Source organism: Corvus moneduloides, chromosome 21 (assembly GCF_009650955.1).
Source record: "Corvus moneduloides isolate bCorMon1 chromosome 21, bCorMon1.pri, whole genome shotgun sequence".
NCBI lineage: Eukaryota > Metazoa > Chordata > Aves > Passeriformes > Corvidae > Corvus > Corvus moneduloides.
This window is the reverse complement of record NC_045496.1, coordinates 6,509,698-6,528,247: the sequence shown is the minus strand read 5'-3', so window position 1 is coordinate 6,528,247 and position 18,550 is coordinate 6,509,698. Positions and strand designations below refer to the sequence as shown.

The window sequence follows — 18,550 nt, the reverse complement described above, 5'->3', positions numbered from 1 at the left end:
AACATCTTTAACAATTAAAATAATATTACCTACTAGAATGCTCAGCAAGTAAGTTATAGCCAGTGTTATCCTCAATATTAAGAATTAACTACAAACAGCATTAAGATAATGGTTTGACAAAAAAGCATGTCTTAATTGCTTCTACCCTTGAAAGATTTAAAGAGCCGAAAATTGTTTTCTGCTTTGTCCATGAAAGCTACTATGTCTCATGCCAAAAGACAAAAAATGAGATAAAAGGAGAACGAAGAGGATTTACAAAATGTGAAGTGCAGTAATTCACAGTCTGGGGAAAGGAAAAGGAATGGGGAACATCAGAGTGTGGAGGAGGGATGGAGTAGAACTGGGAGTTTAATTCTATACACCGAGGGAAAAAGAAAACAGTGATCACCTGGCAACCAGAGGAACAAATCTGAACCTGAGAAAAGCAAGGGCTGTGTTTGCGTTCACACAGAAAGAGATCAGTACACAAACAACTCCATGCATTCTTTCCTGCTGAAATCCAGCTGTTCAGGGTGTTCTCCAGACAGTGGGAAGGGGCTCAGCTCAGGGTGCTGCTACTCTCTGATGACATCAGGAGTTCTGCAAGGAGAATCCCTTCCACCCCTGAGCCAACTCTGCCTTAAAGCCTCATGCCAACAGGGCTCTTCTGCTGCAGCCAGGCAGGAAAACCACTGGCAGCAGGGCACAACACTTGGAGCAGCAGGGAGAAAAAAAATGAACTTTCTAAGAACTTCCAGTGGGAAATTTGCTGGATGTGGTAAGGGCTCTTCAGCAATGAACAGCATTCCACTCCTCCACCTCAGCATACCAACAGCTGCGTGGTGGTGCAGCTTCCTTCCAAGGGGTAGGAATAACTCAGGTGAGCTCCAGTCCTCCTCTCACATTTACTGACAGCAAAGCGGACAGGAAATTATTAAACACCTCGTTCAGGAAACAGTGCCAGCACTTCTGCCAGCCCCAGGGAGAAGCCTCTCCCCTCACCTCCAGCCAAGAGAAAGCACAAGCTACCTGAGTAAGCAGGAAGCTTACTTACTTGCTGTGAGGATGCAGCAGCAGGATTTTATATGACAAGTAAATATCTAAGATCCCCAGGAAACTCATCCAGCCTGAGCCACTAAGTCTTCAATTCTGGTTTTTAGATTAGCTAAGAAGATAGAGGAAACTTGGGGGTGTCTAGTCAACATCTGACACATCTCAGGCTTGCAGTTACCACAAGTCAAAAAGCATCTGAGCAGCAGGTTGTCAGCTCTCTTTGCAGTGACTCAGCCCTACTGGCCTTTGACAAGAGCACATTCAGAGGGAAGAGGTGCAAAGGGTACAGAGACAATTGTGCATTTATACCTGTCCCCTTCCTTCTTGCTTCTTCCAGCTTCTCATAAACCTTGATCTCAGTTCGCAGTGACTGCAGCAACTTCTCATTCTCAGAGATCTGATGCTGCTTTACATTAATTTCTGTTTGCAACCTGTTAAGTCCCAATAAACAGCTGAGTTACATTCTGATTTTTTTTTTCAAAATCTAAAATCCACTCCTCTTTCCCTCTATAATTCTTCCCTTGCCTTTTGAATATATCCATGCCCCTCATTAATGTTAATGGCTATGGCTAAACATGTGCCTGTCACACTGACAACTTCTTCTCTAAATGACTGTTTAAATGTGGATAGTACCTGTTTAGTTCATTGCGACTGCTGTAAATTTGACATGTCAGGTATCTGATTTCATCTTCCTTTTGGCAAATTTGTTTTTGCAACTTTTCATTTTCTTTCTTGATGCATTCATGGTCCTCATGAAGATGCTCAATGATTGCATTCTTCTTAGAAAGAGATTCTCTTAACTTTTCATTTTCCTTTTGCTTATCTGAAACAAGAAAAAACACAAGCTATCTGCAATGCCCACAACCCACTAAGGCTATGATTTTTAACTAAATCAGCTTTTTCAGACACTACCTGAAAAAACCAGCTGCTACTCCATTATTGCAAATCCCAGCTTGAATGCTCATGGTTCAGCATGGAATTTCAGGGGTGGGAAGAATGGCTAAGTCAATTTAACGAGTGGACTGTGAATATTTTATTGTTTTCCAATCTGGGATGAGTTGCAGGCTACTCCTGTAAAGAACAGTTTACGTTTTTACCTCTAGATCCTTTTGCTAGCATTGCATTCAGAACTTGATTTTGCTTCCTCAGGAAATGTATTTCAGAAGTCAGGGAATTATGCTGCTCTGAGCCATGGATAAAAATGTTTGCAGAACCTATAAATATACACATGAAAGATGATTTATGAGTCATCTCTAGGTCATTAAAGATTAAACTTTCCAGACAAGAACAATTTTAAAAATTGCAGAAAAACATGTTATAAAAGCTATTTCTCCCCTATATATTTTGAAGGTTATCAGTACAGGCTAAAAGACAGCTCAGGTTAATGCCAAGTAATCCAAAGCCCTGTGCAGCACAAGTGCCTCTCATTGCTGGGCAATTACCAAAATTGCAGAATTATCCCTGGCAGTCTTTACCTATCAGCTAAAATCCCAACAGGACAAAACACAGGAGTATTTTGTGACATTGCTATGATTTGAGAAGAAAATTGTAGGAGGGTGTCATGGGTTAGCAAGCATAGTCCCAGAAGTGATGTTCTCGCAAAGGGGTGCTTACAGCTTCCTCTGGGACCTGACAGAACCTATCAGCGGCCAGTTTGAATATGGACAATTCTCTAAGCCACTTAAAGTTGTGACCGCCTCTGTGATCCACACTTAAGAATAGACAACCCCTCCCCACAGCTCTCTCTCGTTGCTGGTGCTGGGACAGGTGGCTGCGGGCCCCGTGCGGGGGCCAGCGGGCCCAGCCCAGGCCCTGCTCGGGCCAGGCCAGGCCGGACCACGGCCATCCTGGAGCCGATGGGCCCTGTCCCACCCACGGAACCACCCCCACAGCCCTGCTCTGGGCAGCTGGAGCAGCCCAGCTCCCCCTCTCCAGTGCGGCCAAGATTCAGCTGAAGCTGCCCTGCTGTCCGGCAAAGATCATGTGAGCAACAGCGATAAGCGACATTCCAGCTGCAAGGCCTGGGTGAGATTAACCCTTTTAGTGCTGTGAAGAGCTGAAAACCTAAGGGAGAAGAAAGAGGAGATGCTTAAAGCTGAAATTCTGTTGTAAAGCTATGATATATCAGAGTACCCGTTGTAATTTCATGAAGGCATGGGGGGTGGAGCGTTCAACTCGTGAGCAAAAGCACCTGCACTGAGATAGGCAGATGCTGACACAGCTGTAATTTCATGAGAAGTTTGAACAGGGAGAGATGGAAGCGATGAGGACTTTTGCTCCAAATGGAAAAGGAGAAGACCTCAGTTCCTACAGATGCTCCCAGAGATAGTCCTAGAGACGAAGATGAGGAGGACCCTTTGCTCCCAGGGAAGGAGAAAGGCATCTGTTCTTAGAGATGAAACGCTCCCAGAGATGGGTGAAGAGAACTTTTGTTTCTGAACGGCTCAACCTTAAAATTGTACCCCAGTAATTCAAGAGTGGACCCTTGAAAGCAGTTGTGGGAAAAGCTGCAAGTCGGGGGAAGGGACTCACATGCGAGCAGAGAACCAACCTGGGCGGCTGGCTCGTGATAATTTCTCCATAGCATGGGCAAGAGAGACTCCTCTTCCTAAATGGACTGAACAAGGTTATTATGGAAGTGGTAAACAGACTGAACATCTCAAGGGTTGTCTTTTTACATTGTCAGTGGGAGAAGGGAGAAAGGTGGGGGGAGGAGGAGAGCTCTGAAGGTGTGGTATGATTTTTTTTTTTTTCTTCTTTTAGGTCTGTTAATAAACTTCTTTATATTCTTTCAAGTTTGGTGCCTGCTTTGCGTTCCTCCTAGTTCTTATCTCACAGAAGGTAAACAGTAACGAGTATTTTGAACCAAACCACTACAGAGGGTTTACCATGTATTTTAGTCTTGCACTGCTCATACTCCATTGTATTTAGTGAGAAAACAATGAGATTCTACCAGCTAATCCACAGGGGTTAATGCAGGGAGGCTTGTAAATAGTCTGGTGATAGATCTGTTACCACACAGGCAAGAGCATAAGGCTAGAGTCACTGTCTTGGCCTCAGATTACAAACTCCGAACCCATTTATGATCACAGGGATGAAAATTTATCCCTCTTAAATCTGCATTTCTAAAATTGAGGTAACTGAGCCAGTCCTGATCAACCATCAGCAGCCATGGGGAGGAACAGGCCCCTCCAAAGCTCAACTCACCCCGTGTCTCCTGTCCTCACATCTCTGAGGATGAGATCCTCTGTCTTCTAAGAGCTGAATTTCCCTCCAGTGCCTCCACAAGAAGCTCTGGGTAACTGGCACGAATTAAATGTCTGACTCTGACAAACATAAGGGTGATGAATCCTGCTCTGAGGATCTTACTGCACTAGTCAAGTGAATCTAAGTATTAAATCCTGTATCCAGCAAGCTAAATGCCAGCCCAGGCAATCCTCAATGCACTGTATTCGTGCTAGTCATCCCCCAGTGATGTGCACTGGTGCAGCACAGCCTGGAAAGTGCCACATCCCACGCTCAAGGTGCTGCCTCTGAAATGCAAGTCAAGTAATTGTTATTGCCCTTTGTAACCTTCTCATAGTCAGTAAAACACTTCAGGACCAACCAGAATTAAAAGTATTTTTCAGCTGATTGGTTATCCCAGTATCTCCCACGCTTAAAGCCTGAGATAAGTACATGAGCGTCAACTATTTGGTTAATAGAGAAATAACCAGCTGGCAAAAAAAATTAGCTGAATGTATGAGGAGGATGCCTTTCAGCTCTGGCAGTTCAATTCAATTTGATGTGCTGCACTTCCTCTGAGTAATCTCATTTTATTGTAATCCCAATTGAAGCTTTTACTAACACTACCTAACTGGGATGTACTGTGCCATGATACAAACCTCTTGTCACTGCTGAAAGACTCAAAGGCTCTTGAAGCCTGGCACTAATGGCATTTTACTATCTATATGTTAAAGAGTTGAGGCAGCTATGTGAACTCAAAAGGCTCTCTCCTTTCAGACTGTAACAAAGCAATCCAAGTTGAAGTGGCAAGGCTTGATGGTCTCATCTTGATTCTAATTTAATTTATTGCCCATCACCCAACTTTATCCTATTTGAAAAGTTATGCTATCCCAGTTCTACTGAAAGGCTTTAGAATATAACTATTAGTTATCATACATAATAAGGGATAATGCAGAGCCAGTGGTAATAGGGCCACAATCCCACAATTTGACCCACTATTGAGACTACTACTTCTGTGCAGAGCCCTGCTGACATCAATTACTCTCTCCATAGAGGCAAAGGTCTATCTAACCAGAGGGAAGTGGAGCATCAAGGCCCACAGCTGCAATACACTTGAGTTTTCATTCTGTTTTGTTCTGAAAAAGTGCATGCTAAGGAAACATACCTTGAAGGTTTCAAAGGAAACACTGACTGAAAGAAAGGCACTATTGAAAATCGCAGCAATGAGGAAGGAAATATTCACTCCCAGGCAAAGCAAAATAAAGGCACTCAAAAGCTCAAGAGAAGTCTGAGTAGAAACAACAGCTACTTGTGGGTTAAAAAGAGCAAACAAACCCCCTTTTAATGTTAACTGCTGTTAATAACATTTGAAACCTAGGACACTCAAAATTAAACCTTTGATTTTATTTTGAAGCCTAACATTTGAAATGATTGAAGCAATTATTTTAGTTCTACTTGCACTGCAAGCCTCAGCTCTACAGGAGTGATGTAGTCATTACCAGCATTGAGTCATTCATAGGATACTGGAAGCCCAGAGGCATTTAAATACTGAAAGAATCTAAATATTAAAAATAACATGGCAGAAACAGTAGGCAGATGTGTGTATATACATCCATACAATATTTATCAGACAAGAATAAATCTATGCAATAACTTTTGTTGAACAAACAATTCAGTATCATGAATTTTAGCAGGCTGCCATCAACAATTAAGTATGTTACAATGTGGCCTTGTGTTTTAAAGGAAAACAAACTAAGGACATCCAGTTAAAAGCAAAAATGTTGAATTCAAGTCACAGAATGGTTTGGGTTGGAAGGGACCTTAAAGGTTCAATTAGTTCCAATCTCCTGCCATGGGCAGGGACACTTTCCACTATCCCAGGTTGCTCCAAGCCCTGTCCAACCTGGCCTTGGACACTTCCAGGGATCCAGGGGCAGCCACAGCTTCTCTGGGCACCCTGTGCCAGGGCCTTACCACCCTCATAGGGAACAATTTCTTCCTGATATCCAATCTTAACCTGCCCTCCTTCAGCTTAAGGCCATTCCAATGTGCCCTTGTGAATCCTCTCAGCTTCACTTAGGAATTTCTTTTTACACTGTAAGTCAAAGAAAGGTCATCTATCAGGAAAAAGGAGCATCACTAGCAAGAGAGCATGTGCATATCTGATAGCATGAAAGAGATCTTTGATACAGAGAGAAACAAGAACTGAAAGAACACAGTAACAAAAAGGAGCTGTTCTAACAGCAGTTGCTTTTTTCCTTTACTTTTCCAAATTTCTCCTGCACGCATTGGTAGACGTGCTAAGGCAACAAGAAGACAGATGGAAGGCATAAGACAGTTTATAAAGAAAATTTACTTTCACTGCATTAATGGATGCCCTTGCCAGAATCTTTATGAAGCTGTAAAGGAGTTGGAAGTGTTTCAGTGTGGTTATTTCATGAACACAGAATGCCTTTCCAGCAGTGTAAATACCTCATGAATGAAATGGATGCTTTTTATCCACCTTTCCATCACTGTAAATTATCCCTGAAAGCAAACTGCCATGTGCAGGTTGCCTCCATTTAAACACCAACAGAAATGGATCATGGGGATGACGTAAAACATAATGAATCTAATGTCAATACCAGTAAAATTGAGGAAAAGGAAAGTATGTCTGTATTTATTACTTGCTTCCAGAATGAGTAATACTGTATATTAATCAACTGTCCTATGGGGGAAAAGGTGGGAAGGAGAGTGAAGCAAAGTGTAGGAAAATACAGGGATGGGGTGCTTCAAAAGGTGCTCCAAAAGCATCTTTAGTGAAAGTTGCCTACTTGTGAAAAGTTTTAAATCTGCCTCAGAACTTGGCTTTCAGACATGCTGAACACCAGCAACAGAGAGCAGTGACTCCAAACCTGCATAACTATTTTTAATGGTTTTCATCCACTGCTTTATATTAGAGTTTGGAATAAAAACCAACTCTATGCTAAATTTTCCATCAGTTGTTGTTGTGTATTTCTCGTTAAAAACTCACCATGGCATTTTGTGTGGGACACATTTATCCCAGAAATCAATGGCAGGCTGGACACCATGGCCTCAGCTCTGTCTCACAGATATTTTGTCCCTGTGTGTGAACACAAGCTGGCTTTAAAGCAGTCACAGAATTCCAGAAAAGGCATCTCCAGCAGTCCTGTTAGCAGTGCTGTACTGACCACCCTAAGGATACACAGAGCAGGTGCAGGAAAGCTAATTCCACACAATTCCTACTTTGGATCAGCAGCAGCATAATTTAGAGCAAAGCACCTCCTTCTTCATTCATACTGGGCCCCACTGCAATCATATTGATAAAATGGGCTTCCTCTCCAGCAACTGACCCTGGTTGGACATGGCAGACAATTCAAAGAGGGTGACATCCTAAAATACAGGAACATTCCAATAATAATGGACTAGAATAAAGGCACTAGAAAAAAAAATGGAAAAAAAAGCAGACTGTTTACTGGTAACAGAACTAGAAGGGTCTTTCAATTCTCTGTAAGAAATTCAACCACGGGATCATCAAATGTCATAAAACTACCTGACAGTCTTGTTCTCTGAGCAATCTGTGCAAGTGCAGATTTGAGGCTCTGTGCTGCACATGTATCCCATGAAAGATTTGTGCTCAGCACTGGGTACAATTCCAGCAATGGACTCTGCCTTTATGCCACTCCACAGCAGTGTGGGAAAGCTGTGTCTCTGACAGAGTTCAAGATGGAGCAGGACTCAGAGAAAGGCACATCATTTCCCAACTGGAAGAGGTGAGGTTATTCAAAAAAGCAAACAAAACCTTTCCAGTGGTATTTGATCCCTCGGGCTCTCAGCAGGAAAGATGGATCCAGTTTCTCATTAAATGAATTCTTACCTTGATCTAGTTCCTTGTCTGTAACTTGTCTCTCAAGCTGCTTCCTCAGTCTCTCATTAGTTTTTATTGAGTATTCTAAACGCTGTCTCAGGATTCTAATTTCTTGCAGATGCTCCATTAATAACTCTAAATAAAGCAAGAGACCACTTCTTATTTAGAGCAGATGATTGTGTTCTTTTACACTATGTCCTCTTGTCAAATCTAATGAGTGTTAATCCTAAAAGATGACACAGAGCTGTTAAAAATGGCAGCTATTAAATACCTGACTCCACAACACTCTCTTCCTGTACAGTACTCAAACCATGCATTCAGTGACAACTCCTACTCTACATTCTAACTTAAACAATGGTCCTGAGTTTTAAGTCTCTTCAAATTTCTTCTTCCTACAAAAGTGGAATAGATAACAATTTTATCTACTTAAACATTCCCTGTACTGAGGAAAGAATCCAAAGTTCTGCAATGCAGCTCCACATTCCGGCTCGACAAACCACCAGCAAGCATTTTTCCTTACAACAATAGGAAGCTCCCACAGTAACTCCAGAGAAATTTGACTTTGACTTACACAACACACTCCACAATAAATAAACCTGTTGTAGCAAGTTTCAATATTATACCTTTTCCTTCTTGCTTTGCCATTCTACCGTTTTTCTTTCACTGGCTGCAAGTTTCATCCTTCCTCAGGAGCCGATCTGTTCTACCTGTCACTGTGTGATGTGTCAGTTTATCCATGTCACACACTCCTGGTTTACTCTGCAGTATTTCTCCCTGAACAGGATGTGCCAGCTCAGCTATTAAATTTTCATTGCTCCCGATAAAGTACTGCAAGCATCACTTGTTTTTAGTGGAACTATCCAGGTCAAACACGACACCACTTATTAATTATGCAGCACTTAACAATTCTCAAGGAAACACAACACTGGCTTCTATAAAATTGGAAAATCTTTCCTTTTCCACATAATAATCTCTTGACAATTGTCTATTTTCACCTTATAAGTTGTCTGTTTAAAGAGTGTCTGGAGCACTGCAAAAGCTGGTAGCCTAAAACAACAAGGACACAAACTAACACACTTTATATTGCCTCAAACAGGGTAGTTCAGATGGTTGCCATCTCTGTGTGCCTTATCACTGAAATTGCAATGATTATGTGAGGAACTGGAAAGCTGAGGCAGACAAACATTCTTCATTATTTCTTAATTAGCTCCCTTGTGTGTTATTTACAGCTTATCCCAATATCCAAATTCTTCAGTGGGAAAAATATTACCTGAAGGAAACTTGCTTGGCAGAAGTGGCAGTGTGCTGTGCTGGCCTTCCAGGTCATGCCTGTGCTCAGGTGAGCCAAGAGGAGACTTCTCTGACAAATCAAAGTCGGACGAGCTATGAACAACAGACGGCACAGGTGATTCACCCTGAAGATGCTGGTACATGGTGGCATTCTTCTCATTATCCCTTTTGTGCCAAACAAAATGGTTTAAAAGTTATTTTATGACTTTGGAAAGTGTGAACAGAGGGTGGCAAATTTACACCAATTTACAGGTAAATTTATGTGACAGGGCATGAGAAACTACTACACATCAGAGGTTGCATCAAGACTGAAATTCAGAGCTCACTGAAGTCAGCAGGAGTAATCAGTGGCCCTCCAGCCTACTTTGTATTTTCTAGCACCAAGCAGTCACCTTTGTGTTCAGGGGACCTCAAGCTGTCTTGGACAGGATTCAAGGTACTGAGGATTTCTGTAGCACAGAAGAATCCCAAACTGGCATAAAACCAACATACGCAGCACAACAGCACCTGCTATCTTCACCTTCAGCTTCAGGGTGCTCTGAGAATAAACTTCAGCAGTGCTGCACTTCAGTGACCCTGAGCCAGCCCAAAAGGCCATGGGGACACACGGGGTGGGACTGTACACCCTGGCAGCTGCACCAGGATAATGTCTGAGCATGCACCACAGTGGGTTATGGACATGTTTTGTTTGTTCATGAAAGGAACAATCCTGGTAGCACAATGTTTCTCCTTCAGTATCTCACCTGCTTGGTGAGAAGTGGGGAAAAAAGCCCAGTCTGTTTTCAATGGGTATTTGTCCTGGGTTGCAGTGTATTCTATTCCCATCCTCATGAGCTGTTGAAATCAGGTGGGGCAGTGTTTCCTTGCCTCATCCCCGCAGACTATCTTCCTGTTAATGGCCCATCAATGCTCTGCCCATGACTCACAGATAACTCCCTCCGGACCATCTTCTGTTACTGAGCCCATCCATGCCCTGCCCATGACTCACAGATAACTCCCTCCGGACCATCTTCTGTTACTGAGCCCATCAATGCTCTGCCCATGACTCACAGATAACTCCCTCCGGACCATCTTCTGTTACTGAGCCCATCAATGCTCTGCCCATGACTCACGGATAACTCCCTCCGGACCATCTTCTGTTACTGAGCCCATCAATGCTCTGCCCATGACTCACAGATAACTCCCTCCGGACCATCTTCTGTTACTGAGCCCATCAATGCTCTGCCCATGACTCACAGATAACTCCCTCCGGACCATCTTCTGTTACTGAGCCCATCAATGCTCTGCCCATGACTCACAGATAACTCCCTCCGGACCATCTTCTGTTACTGAGCCCATCAACGCCCGGCCTCATCACTCATCATCCCATTGTGAGATGCTCCACCCAGAGGGAGGAACCAAGCATCCCATCCTGGATATAATCTGAGATTCCCAACACCACAGACACCCTTTCCACTGGATTCCCAGAGGACAGGAGCTACACAGCCACCACTGGACCTTCTGAGGAAGAGCAGCCCCTTTCTGCAGGATCACTGCTTCAACAGAACCATATCCAGCACTTCAGGAGGACTGCAGCCACCCTTTTATCGGACTGCTACCACCACCCTGACCTACAGGGTGTCAGGCTGTATCCTGACTGTCAGTTTAAATCAGTGGTTTCTGCTTTTAATTTTTTTAATTTCCCTCTTAAATTGTTATTCTGACTTGGTGCCTCCCACTGGTTTGTTTTCAAACTAATACAGTATTTTATTAACAAAATGGGTATTAATAAGCAAAGCCCTGCCAAACAGCGAAACATGCTACAAAACATGGAGTATCCTTATCAACTTATGAAACAACCATATTTTTGCTACACATTCAGTTGTACTCTTACCTTTGAGCTAATTCATAAAGTATAGTGACTTCTGTACCTATTGATTCTCCTGCAAAGCAGAAACAGCTGATTAAAAACACGTACTGAGAATTACAATTTTTCTCCTCCATCTTACTCTATTTAAATACAGAGTGCTAAATTAATGAGAAATTAGAGAAATCAACAGATACTAACACACTTTGTATTAGTGTCAAATGCCGTACATGGCAAAACTATTTATAGCCCAGCAACAAAGCAATAGCTTGCTCTGGAACTCACAAAAAAAAATTATCAGGGACCACAGGTGCCAGATTTTACAGCCTTGGTGTTTTAATTAGCATACCAATTTGAAATAATTGCGCTATATGGCAAAAGGATTACAGGCACATGATGTTACTTCTCCAATAACATTTATATAAAAACAATTCCATTGCACTTGGATTTTTTGTGCTTGTTTTGGAGTCAGGTTACCCAGTTATCCTTAATGAAGGAGCACACACAGGATTTTGTCTGCAACATTCTCTGTGGAATTGCGTGTGAGCACAGACACAATTCAGTGCAAGAGATCTGGACTCAGACACTAATTTGAATAAGAAAACAAGAGTTTTGTGGTGTCACCTTCGCTCCCCAGATTTTAAAATTTTTGTGCAATTAAGCAAAAGTGGCAGGGAAGAGTTGCACAGCTGAAATTTCAGGGGAATGAACTGAAGGTCAGGATGGAAATGTAGAGAGACAGCTGTTCGTGCTTCTTTACAGTCAATTCTTAGTAGACTGGATATTCTTTACAACCCTACAAACATCATTTTACTTTAATGTGCGATTCAATGCAATACCATTGTGTTAGATATATTGAATTGTCTCAGTTGTCAGTGACTTTTCATAGTATACAGGATACCATCTGTTGGTTTAAAGGCATTTAATGTTTATTCACTACAGTCTTCCCATTTGCAATTCAAGGAATCTCTGTAGCCACCGAAATTGTTGAACACACTCAATCTTTTACTACCCTGCTATGACACAAGGCTGTAATACCTTTTTCTCATATACAGCTGCTTTATATGAGCAATCAAAACTGCAACATCCTGCCACGATCTGTAATGAAAGGCAGAACACAGATCAAGCTATGACTGGGCCCCAAATGGGGCTGAACTAAGGTAGCTCCCAGAGCCAATTCCAGGAGGATGTGAGGGTCAGGTTCCTATCTCAGGCACCTCAAGTATTTTGCTGGATATGTCACCCCTGCAGCTGACATCTGTGAAGGATTGCTGGTTGTTTGGGTCAGCAAGAGCAACACTTGTGATGCCAGGAAAAGGTCTTTCTTGCTGTTACTTGCAACAGCATCCCTTTTCTATCACTTTCCTGCTAACTTTCTTTAAACTATAGAAAGCAATATGCAGGTAATACTCTTCCTTCAAGTGACAAATGTCAATTGTGATGCTCATTTTCCAAAACATGGTTGTATTTTACCTCTCTTACGAAAGGCAGTGTACATTTCTCCACCAGCCAGACTAGCAGGCAGCCCAATGCAGGTCCATTAGGAAAATCATTGAGTAATTTAAGTTGGAAAAGACATCTTAGATCATTGAGTCCAACTGTTACCCCAGCACTGCCAGGCCCAGCACTAACTCAAGTCCCCAGGTGTCTTCAACAGTCAGCTGGGCCGTTCCCTGAAACAGGAAACCCTGAAGCCACTTGTAACAAAACTTTTATATAACTACTGTATTTTGGACAATTAAAATATGCTTGTGTTGAGATGACCCCAAATAGCAGGCATCAATAAAGAGTACAGCTACAAAAGTCAAGGAGTAATGGCCATAAACTAAAACACAAGAAGTTCCACCTCAACATGAGGAAAAACTTCTTTACGTTGAGGGTGGAACAGGTGCCTAGGGATGGTGTGGAATCTCCCTCTCGGGAGACATTCCAAACCCACATGGACACGTTCCTGTGGCACCTGCTCCAGGTGACCCTGCCTTGGTAGGGGCTTGGACTGGATGATCTCCAGAGGTCCCTTCCAATTCTGTGATTCTTTGCGATTCTTGTTGAATCATAATAATTTTACCTTCCATGACACTCCTCCCAATAAACCATCTTAAAGTAACCAACAGCAAGGAAGGTTTCCCTTTCACCAAGTACATAAAATCCTTCCCATTTCAAAGGCATTAATCTATCTGACAACAAGCACAAAATACTGCTGCTCACCATAGAGGAATTTCATTTCCAGTTTCTCAAACAACAGCACACTTTGGTTCAGTTGCTCACGGAAGCCTTCAGCAACATAGTAATCAACATCACTGGCCTGGAGCAGCTCCTCAAAGGCCTTCACCAGGCTGGTGAGATGCTCATGGTAGGTGACACAGCCATAGCGGATCTCCTTGATTTGTTGGCATTGGAAGGACAGTTCCCGAACTTGTGAATGAACTAATGAATCGTATCTGAGAAAATGAAATTAGCTGTAAAGCAATTGTCTGGCCATAAATGACATTTAAATACAAATTAAAAGGGAATTAGACTTATATTCCTAAACTATAACTTTATGTGGCTCAATTTGCTTTTAAAATGCTTTTAACAGCCACAACGGGAAATGTATTATCTCTGACTGTGTAGTTTGGTATATAGGGATTATTCTCCTTCACTTAGCTGCATCATTTATAAAATGAGCCAAAACTAATGGGATGACTTGATGGCCTGCTTGGAAAGAACATGGATGGCAGCAGAGGTGCCAAATTAAACTAAGTAAGAGTGAATACATGTAAAGAATTTTCAAGAATACATGTATTTTTCCTGACTGGTTGGGGATTATTTTTAGTTTGGTGTTTTGTGGTTTTCTTAACTCCCCATGGAAGCAGACAGCTGTCCCTTCTCTGAAACTTTATGTATTTCCTGCTAAAACAATATTGGACTTTCTGAACTGATGGTTTCACCCAGTCTGAAAATTCTGCACATCTCTGCATGTGTACTGCAAGAGACAATGACAACCACTGTGGTGCCCAAACTCCGGTACTCCACAAGCCAGGATATAAATTTCAACTCAGATCAATTGAATTTATTTATTGAATTTATACTTGCAAATACAGACATCCCCTTTGTACTGCCACTGTCTGTACCACAGGTAGAGTTCTTTCTCCAGAATCATCCATTAGTGGGAAGAAAAGGAGAGAGGATGTTAAAAGATGCAGGGAATCAAACAAAATCTATGGTGGTGTGGGTTGTTATAGCATTTTTACTGTCATTTGTATAGGAAGAGATGTGTAACTCATTTTGGTGTCTGTCACTTGTGACTCATGATGTTGTCCAAGACAGTGGCCATAAAAACCTCACGGTGCTCCACAGGGCCTCATTCCTTAATTTACAGTTAGATCTTCCTTTGTAAAATGGATGAGGTATATTTTCAAGGCATGTAAATTTATATGGAGTCTGTAACACCACTGTATTTTACAACAGTAAGACTCAGAGATATACAATAGTCCATGCTGGCAGTTGCTCAGTGTCTCCAAATATTTCTACTCAAGCATTTGGAAGAAAGGCACAAGGCTGAATGCCTTTCTTTGTTACAATTTCTGATATTCCACAGGCCCCCCAGGACGGTATCAATATTTAAAAAGGAGAAAAGGCAAGTGGATGTTAAAAAAAGGCTCACTCTTTTGATCCCCCATCGTATGTTTGCTATTTGTACATATGTAGCCAAAATGCTCCCCCAAATCTCATACAAAATCCAAGACTGATACTTTTCAGCCTCCCATAAATGATTTTCCAGCTTATAAGCTTATGCTATAAAATTTCATTCATTATTTTTTATATTTATCTCCTCTCACATCCTTCACATGAATTTATCAGTTTTATACTAAGGGGGTCTTTTAACAAAACGTTTCAGTTCCTTTATGTTAATGTTAGCAAAATTTAGCCTTTACTGTAACAACACTTGTGAATAAAATTATCTTCATATCACCTTCCTATGCTATCTGGTATTGCTGTGTACAAAAGGGAACCTCAAACAGCAGCAGTTTTACTCACTTGGATGGTGATGTTGCTCTCAGACTATTCTGAAGAGGATACACTTCATCAAGATGCATATTCAGAACTTGCTCTTTGTCAAGTTCTGCCTCATTGGCCAACAGTAGTTCCTCAAGGTTCTGTGCTGCCCATGTATCAGGTGCTTCCAAAGACTCAGAATCCCTATTTTTGGTGTGGATCTCATAATCCAGCTGACAGACACCAGAGGATGTCTGGACTCCTTCCATAGCTGTATCTTGCACTTGTGTGACAAACCCTCCCACAGGCAGGGCTGTTTCACTCACAACTCCATTGAAAACACCACTGAACAAGAGCTGGTCAGAGCTCTGCAGCTGCAGCAGGAACTTTTTGTACTTTTCAAGCTCAGACTGCATAATCTTAACTCTATGTTTCAATTCTTCTATATCCTCTGTGGCTTCACAGCCATCAAGTGCATCTGTTCTTGCTCCACTCCCTCGGCGAGCAAGCAGGCACTTGGAGCCTGAATGTGCAGGGGCTGAGACAATGTCCTTGTGTCCCATGGAATAAAACTCTTCATCCACCTCTTTTAATGAACTCTGGACATTTCCATTGCTAATGTTATGATGATTTTGCATTTCTGAAAAACAGGAGGCCTGTGTGTGAATATTAATATTTCTTTATCTGACATTCTGTTCTTAACAGCACTAGAATGAATTAATTTAATTCTATAATAGCAGAATCAAAATGTAGGTAATTACAAGTTATACATTATTAGTTTGGGACTTTTGACCTCTTTCTGTGATTTGCCATTAATTCAATTTGCACATCAAGTATTTCAAACCCTTTATTACCTTTCAAATAAACAACATTCAAAATACACCCACTTCCTCTTCCCAAATGACTGAAAATTCCTTTTGCCATATGCTCTCCTGAATCAGACACTGATCAAGCCCAGACCTTTCCAGCCACAAAGATAACCTCAAACATGAGGCAAAGGAGACTCTGACTTCACATGGTTCCTCCTAAAGCTTCTAATTAAATATTCTTCTTCTCCCCACTTTAAAAATCTATACAAAACCAATTGGAGCATAAAGTCAGTGGAATTTTAAAAAGATTATCAACAAAATAGTCAGATTTGAAAAGGAGGCTATAATAACTTCTTTTTAAAAGGTGTTCTAAACAAACCCCACTAAAGTGTTTGGTGTTAAAGGTTTTACTGGCACACAGTTGATATGAACATCACATTCCTCAGGTGACTTTGCCATCTCTAAGTAATGCAATCACCTCAGATTCAGCCCAATAAGACATATATTCCTACATATAATCCATGTTTATAGTTCTGTGTATGTTGAGGGCTGTATGTGTAAGTAGCTAGCAAAATGGCTATTTTCTAGTTACCAGTAAATTAAATTTTCCCCTTCTATTAGTTCTGCAAAAGATCACTATGAATTAGAACTTCCCTTTTGGGAGCCAATTCATTGATCTTTCAGACAGGTTGTAATACTTTCATATTGGTTTCCATGGAGAATTTGAATGCCCTGGTTCAAGCTGTAAATCAGTACAAAAACTCAGATGGAACAGCTCTGTATGAAATACCAAGACCAAGAACAAGAGAATAAAAATAAATATTACCTAAAAGCTGGAATAAAATGAAGCTGTGATTCTGGGATATCAACACTGCCCAGAGAAGCTGTGGCTGCCTCTTCCCTGGAATGTTTGAGGCCAGGTTGGGCTTGGAGCAACCTGGGATAGTGGAAGGGGTCCCTGCCCATGGCACGGGTGGAACGGGATGAGTTTTAAGGTCCCTTTCAACTCAAACCAGAGATCAAGGCCAGAGGATGTTTGCTGCACTCCACTCATTTTGTGTGGCATTCCAAAGGAAGGAGATGCTTCCAAGAAAGTGCCCAGGTATGAATTCCAGAGGACACAATAAGGGAATGCAACACCTCATTCATTAACTTCTGCTGCAGTAACACAGATGGCAAAAAACCCAAGCACCGGGTGAACTCTCAAACTCTGAAATCCTGATTCCATGCATCATTCCAGATAACAAACAGAGAAAATAAAAACAGATATTAATGAAGAAATATTTCAGATCAAAGCACTGGCTATAGTTTTTAACGACACAGTGCCCTTTAATTAAAGGAGAACTAATGAGCTTTGTGCACATGTCCACACCCCCAAAGGGTGTGCACATTGAGCAGGACTCTGCACACCAAAGGATTACATAATTGGCCATATCCTCTGCACTCTCCAGTGTTATTCAGGTTATTCAAGCCCTCCCAAAAAAGACTAATGGATGATGCAGAAACATGGAAGACACAGCACCAAGCCTATTTACATTTTCATTAAACTATTCCATTAGGTTTCAGCCTACTTGAATGCCTTCAAATAATTCAGATAAGCAAAATTCTATCATTCAGTTGCTTCATTCCAATAGTTCAGAACTAGATGCAGAAGCAGTAACAAACGTTTAATTCAGAGAGGAGTTCAGAAGTGAGGACATTAGCAACAGAGATCAGAGTCAGGCATACAACTCATTATTTTTACAGGAAGCCAGACTCATAAATCCCTGCAGCCCTTCTGAAAGCACAACCCTGAAAGACCAACTTGGATTCTTGGAGCAATTAATCCATAGCAGCTAAGAAAACCAGTTTTAAAACCCACAAATAACAGCAAAGGAGATGATTACCTGAAGCAATTTACAATTTTGCACAACTGAGAAGAAACTAAAGTTTTTTAATTTCCTTTTTTTTTTTTAATTATGTACGATATAAATGCTCCACCTTGATAGTTTTGCTGATTTTTGTCCTTTACATGTTTATTCTTGGTCCCTGTACCTGGATCAACACCTTGCAACTCCACCTGGGTCTCAATATTATCCAGTTTGAGCAATGAGTCAACTGGAGAACAGTGGGGAAAGGTAAAACAGAAATCAGTAAGAGACTGAAAAAAAGTAAGTGATGATAGTTAAAAAACAAAACCAAACTAAACCCAACCAACCAAACCAATAAATAAAATTGAAAAAGCAAAAAAAACCCTCACCTTACAAATACAAACCTGGTTCTCTGACAACTTGGAACAGGAAAATCTTTCTTGATAATATGAGTATCTTTAAATACTTGAACTAATTATATGGGTAACTACTAAGAATTAATTGCAAAGGCTCCTACAAACAAATGAAGATAAACATTTGTAGGTCCCCTTTGTAATGTAACTATATCAATCTCTAGTGCATTTTTAAATGTTCTCTGTTAAGCTTAGAGAAAGGCTTAAAAGTTTCTCCAATCTGAGCACTGATGATAAAC

General features: G+C 41.4%; 1 protein-coding gene across 3 annotated transcripts in view; it reads right to left on the bottom strand.

Annotated features, from left to right (window-relative positions):
- The window catches only part of CDK5RAP2 (CDK5 regulatory subunit associated protein 2), a 73,079-nt gene that overhangs the window by 10,567 nt on the left and 43,962 nt on the right, over positions 1-18,550 (bottom strand). For 2 of the 3 annotated variants that reach the window (XM_032130826.1, XM_032130825.1), the window contains exons 24-32: positions 18,029-18,145; positions 15,282-15,879; positions 13,470-13,702; positions 11,289-11,337; positions 9,396-9,580; positions 8,135-8,260; positions 2,130-2,246; positions 1,666-1,855; positions 1,342-1,463 (exon numbers count right to left, since the gene is read on the bottom strand). In XM_032130826.1, coding sequence (XP_031986717.1) covers positions 1,342-1,463; positions 1,666-1,855; positions 2,130-2,246; positions 8,135-8,260; positions 9,396-9,580; positions 11,289-11,337; positions 13,470-13,702; positions 15,282-15,879; positions 18,029-18,145 — 1,737 coding nt within the window. The remainder of the gene's footprint in view (positions 1-1,341; positions 1,464-1,665; positions 1,856-2,129; positions 2,247-8,134; positions 8,261-9,395; positions 9,581-11,288; positions 11,338-13,469; positions 13,703-15,281; positions 15,880-18,028; positions 18,146-18,550) is intronic. The other variant, XM_032130827.1, reaches the window with a different exon arrangement.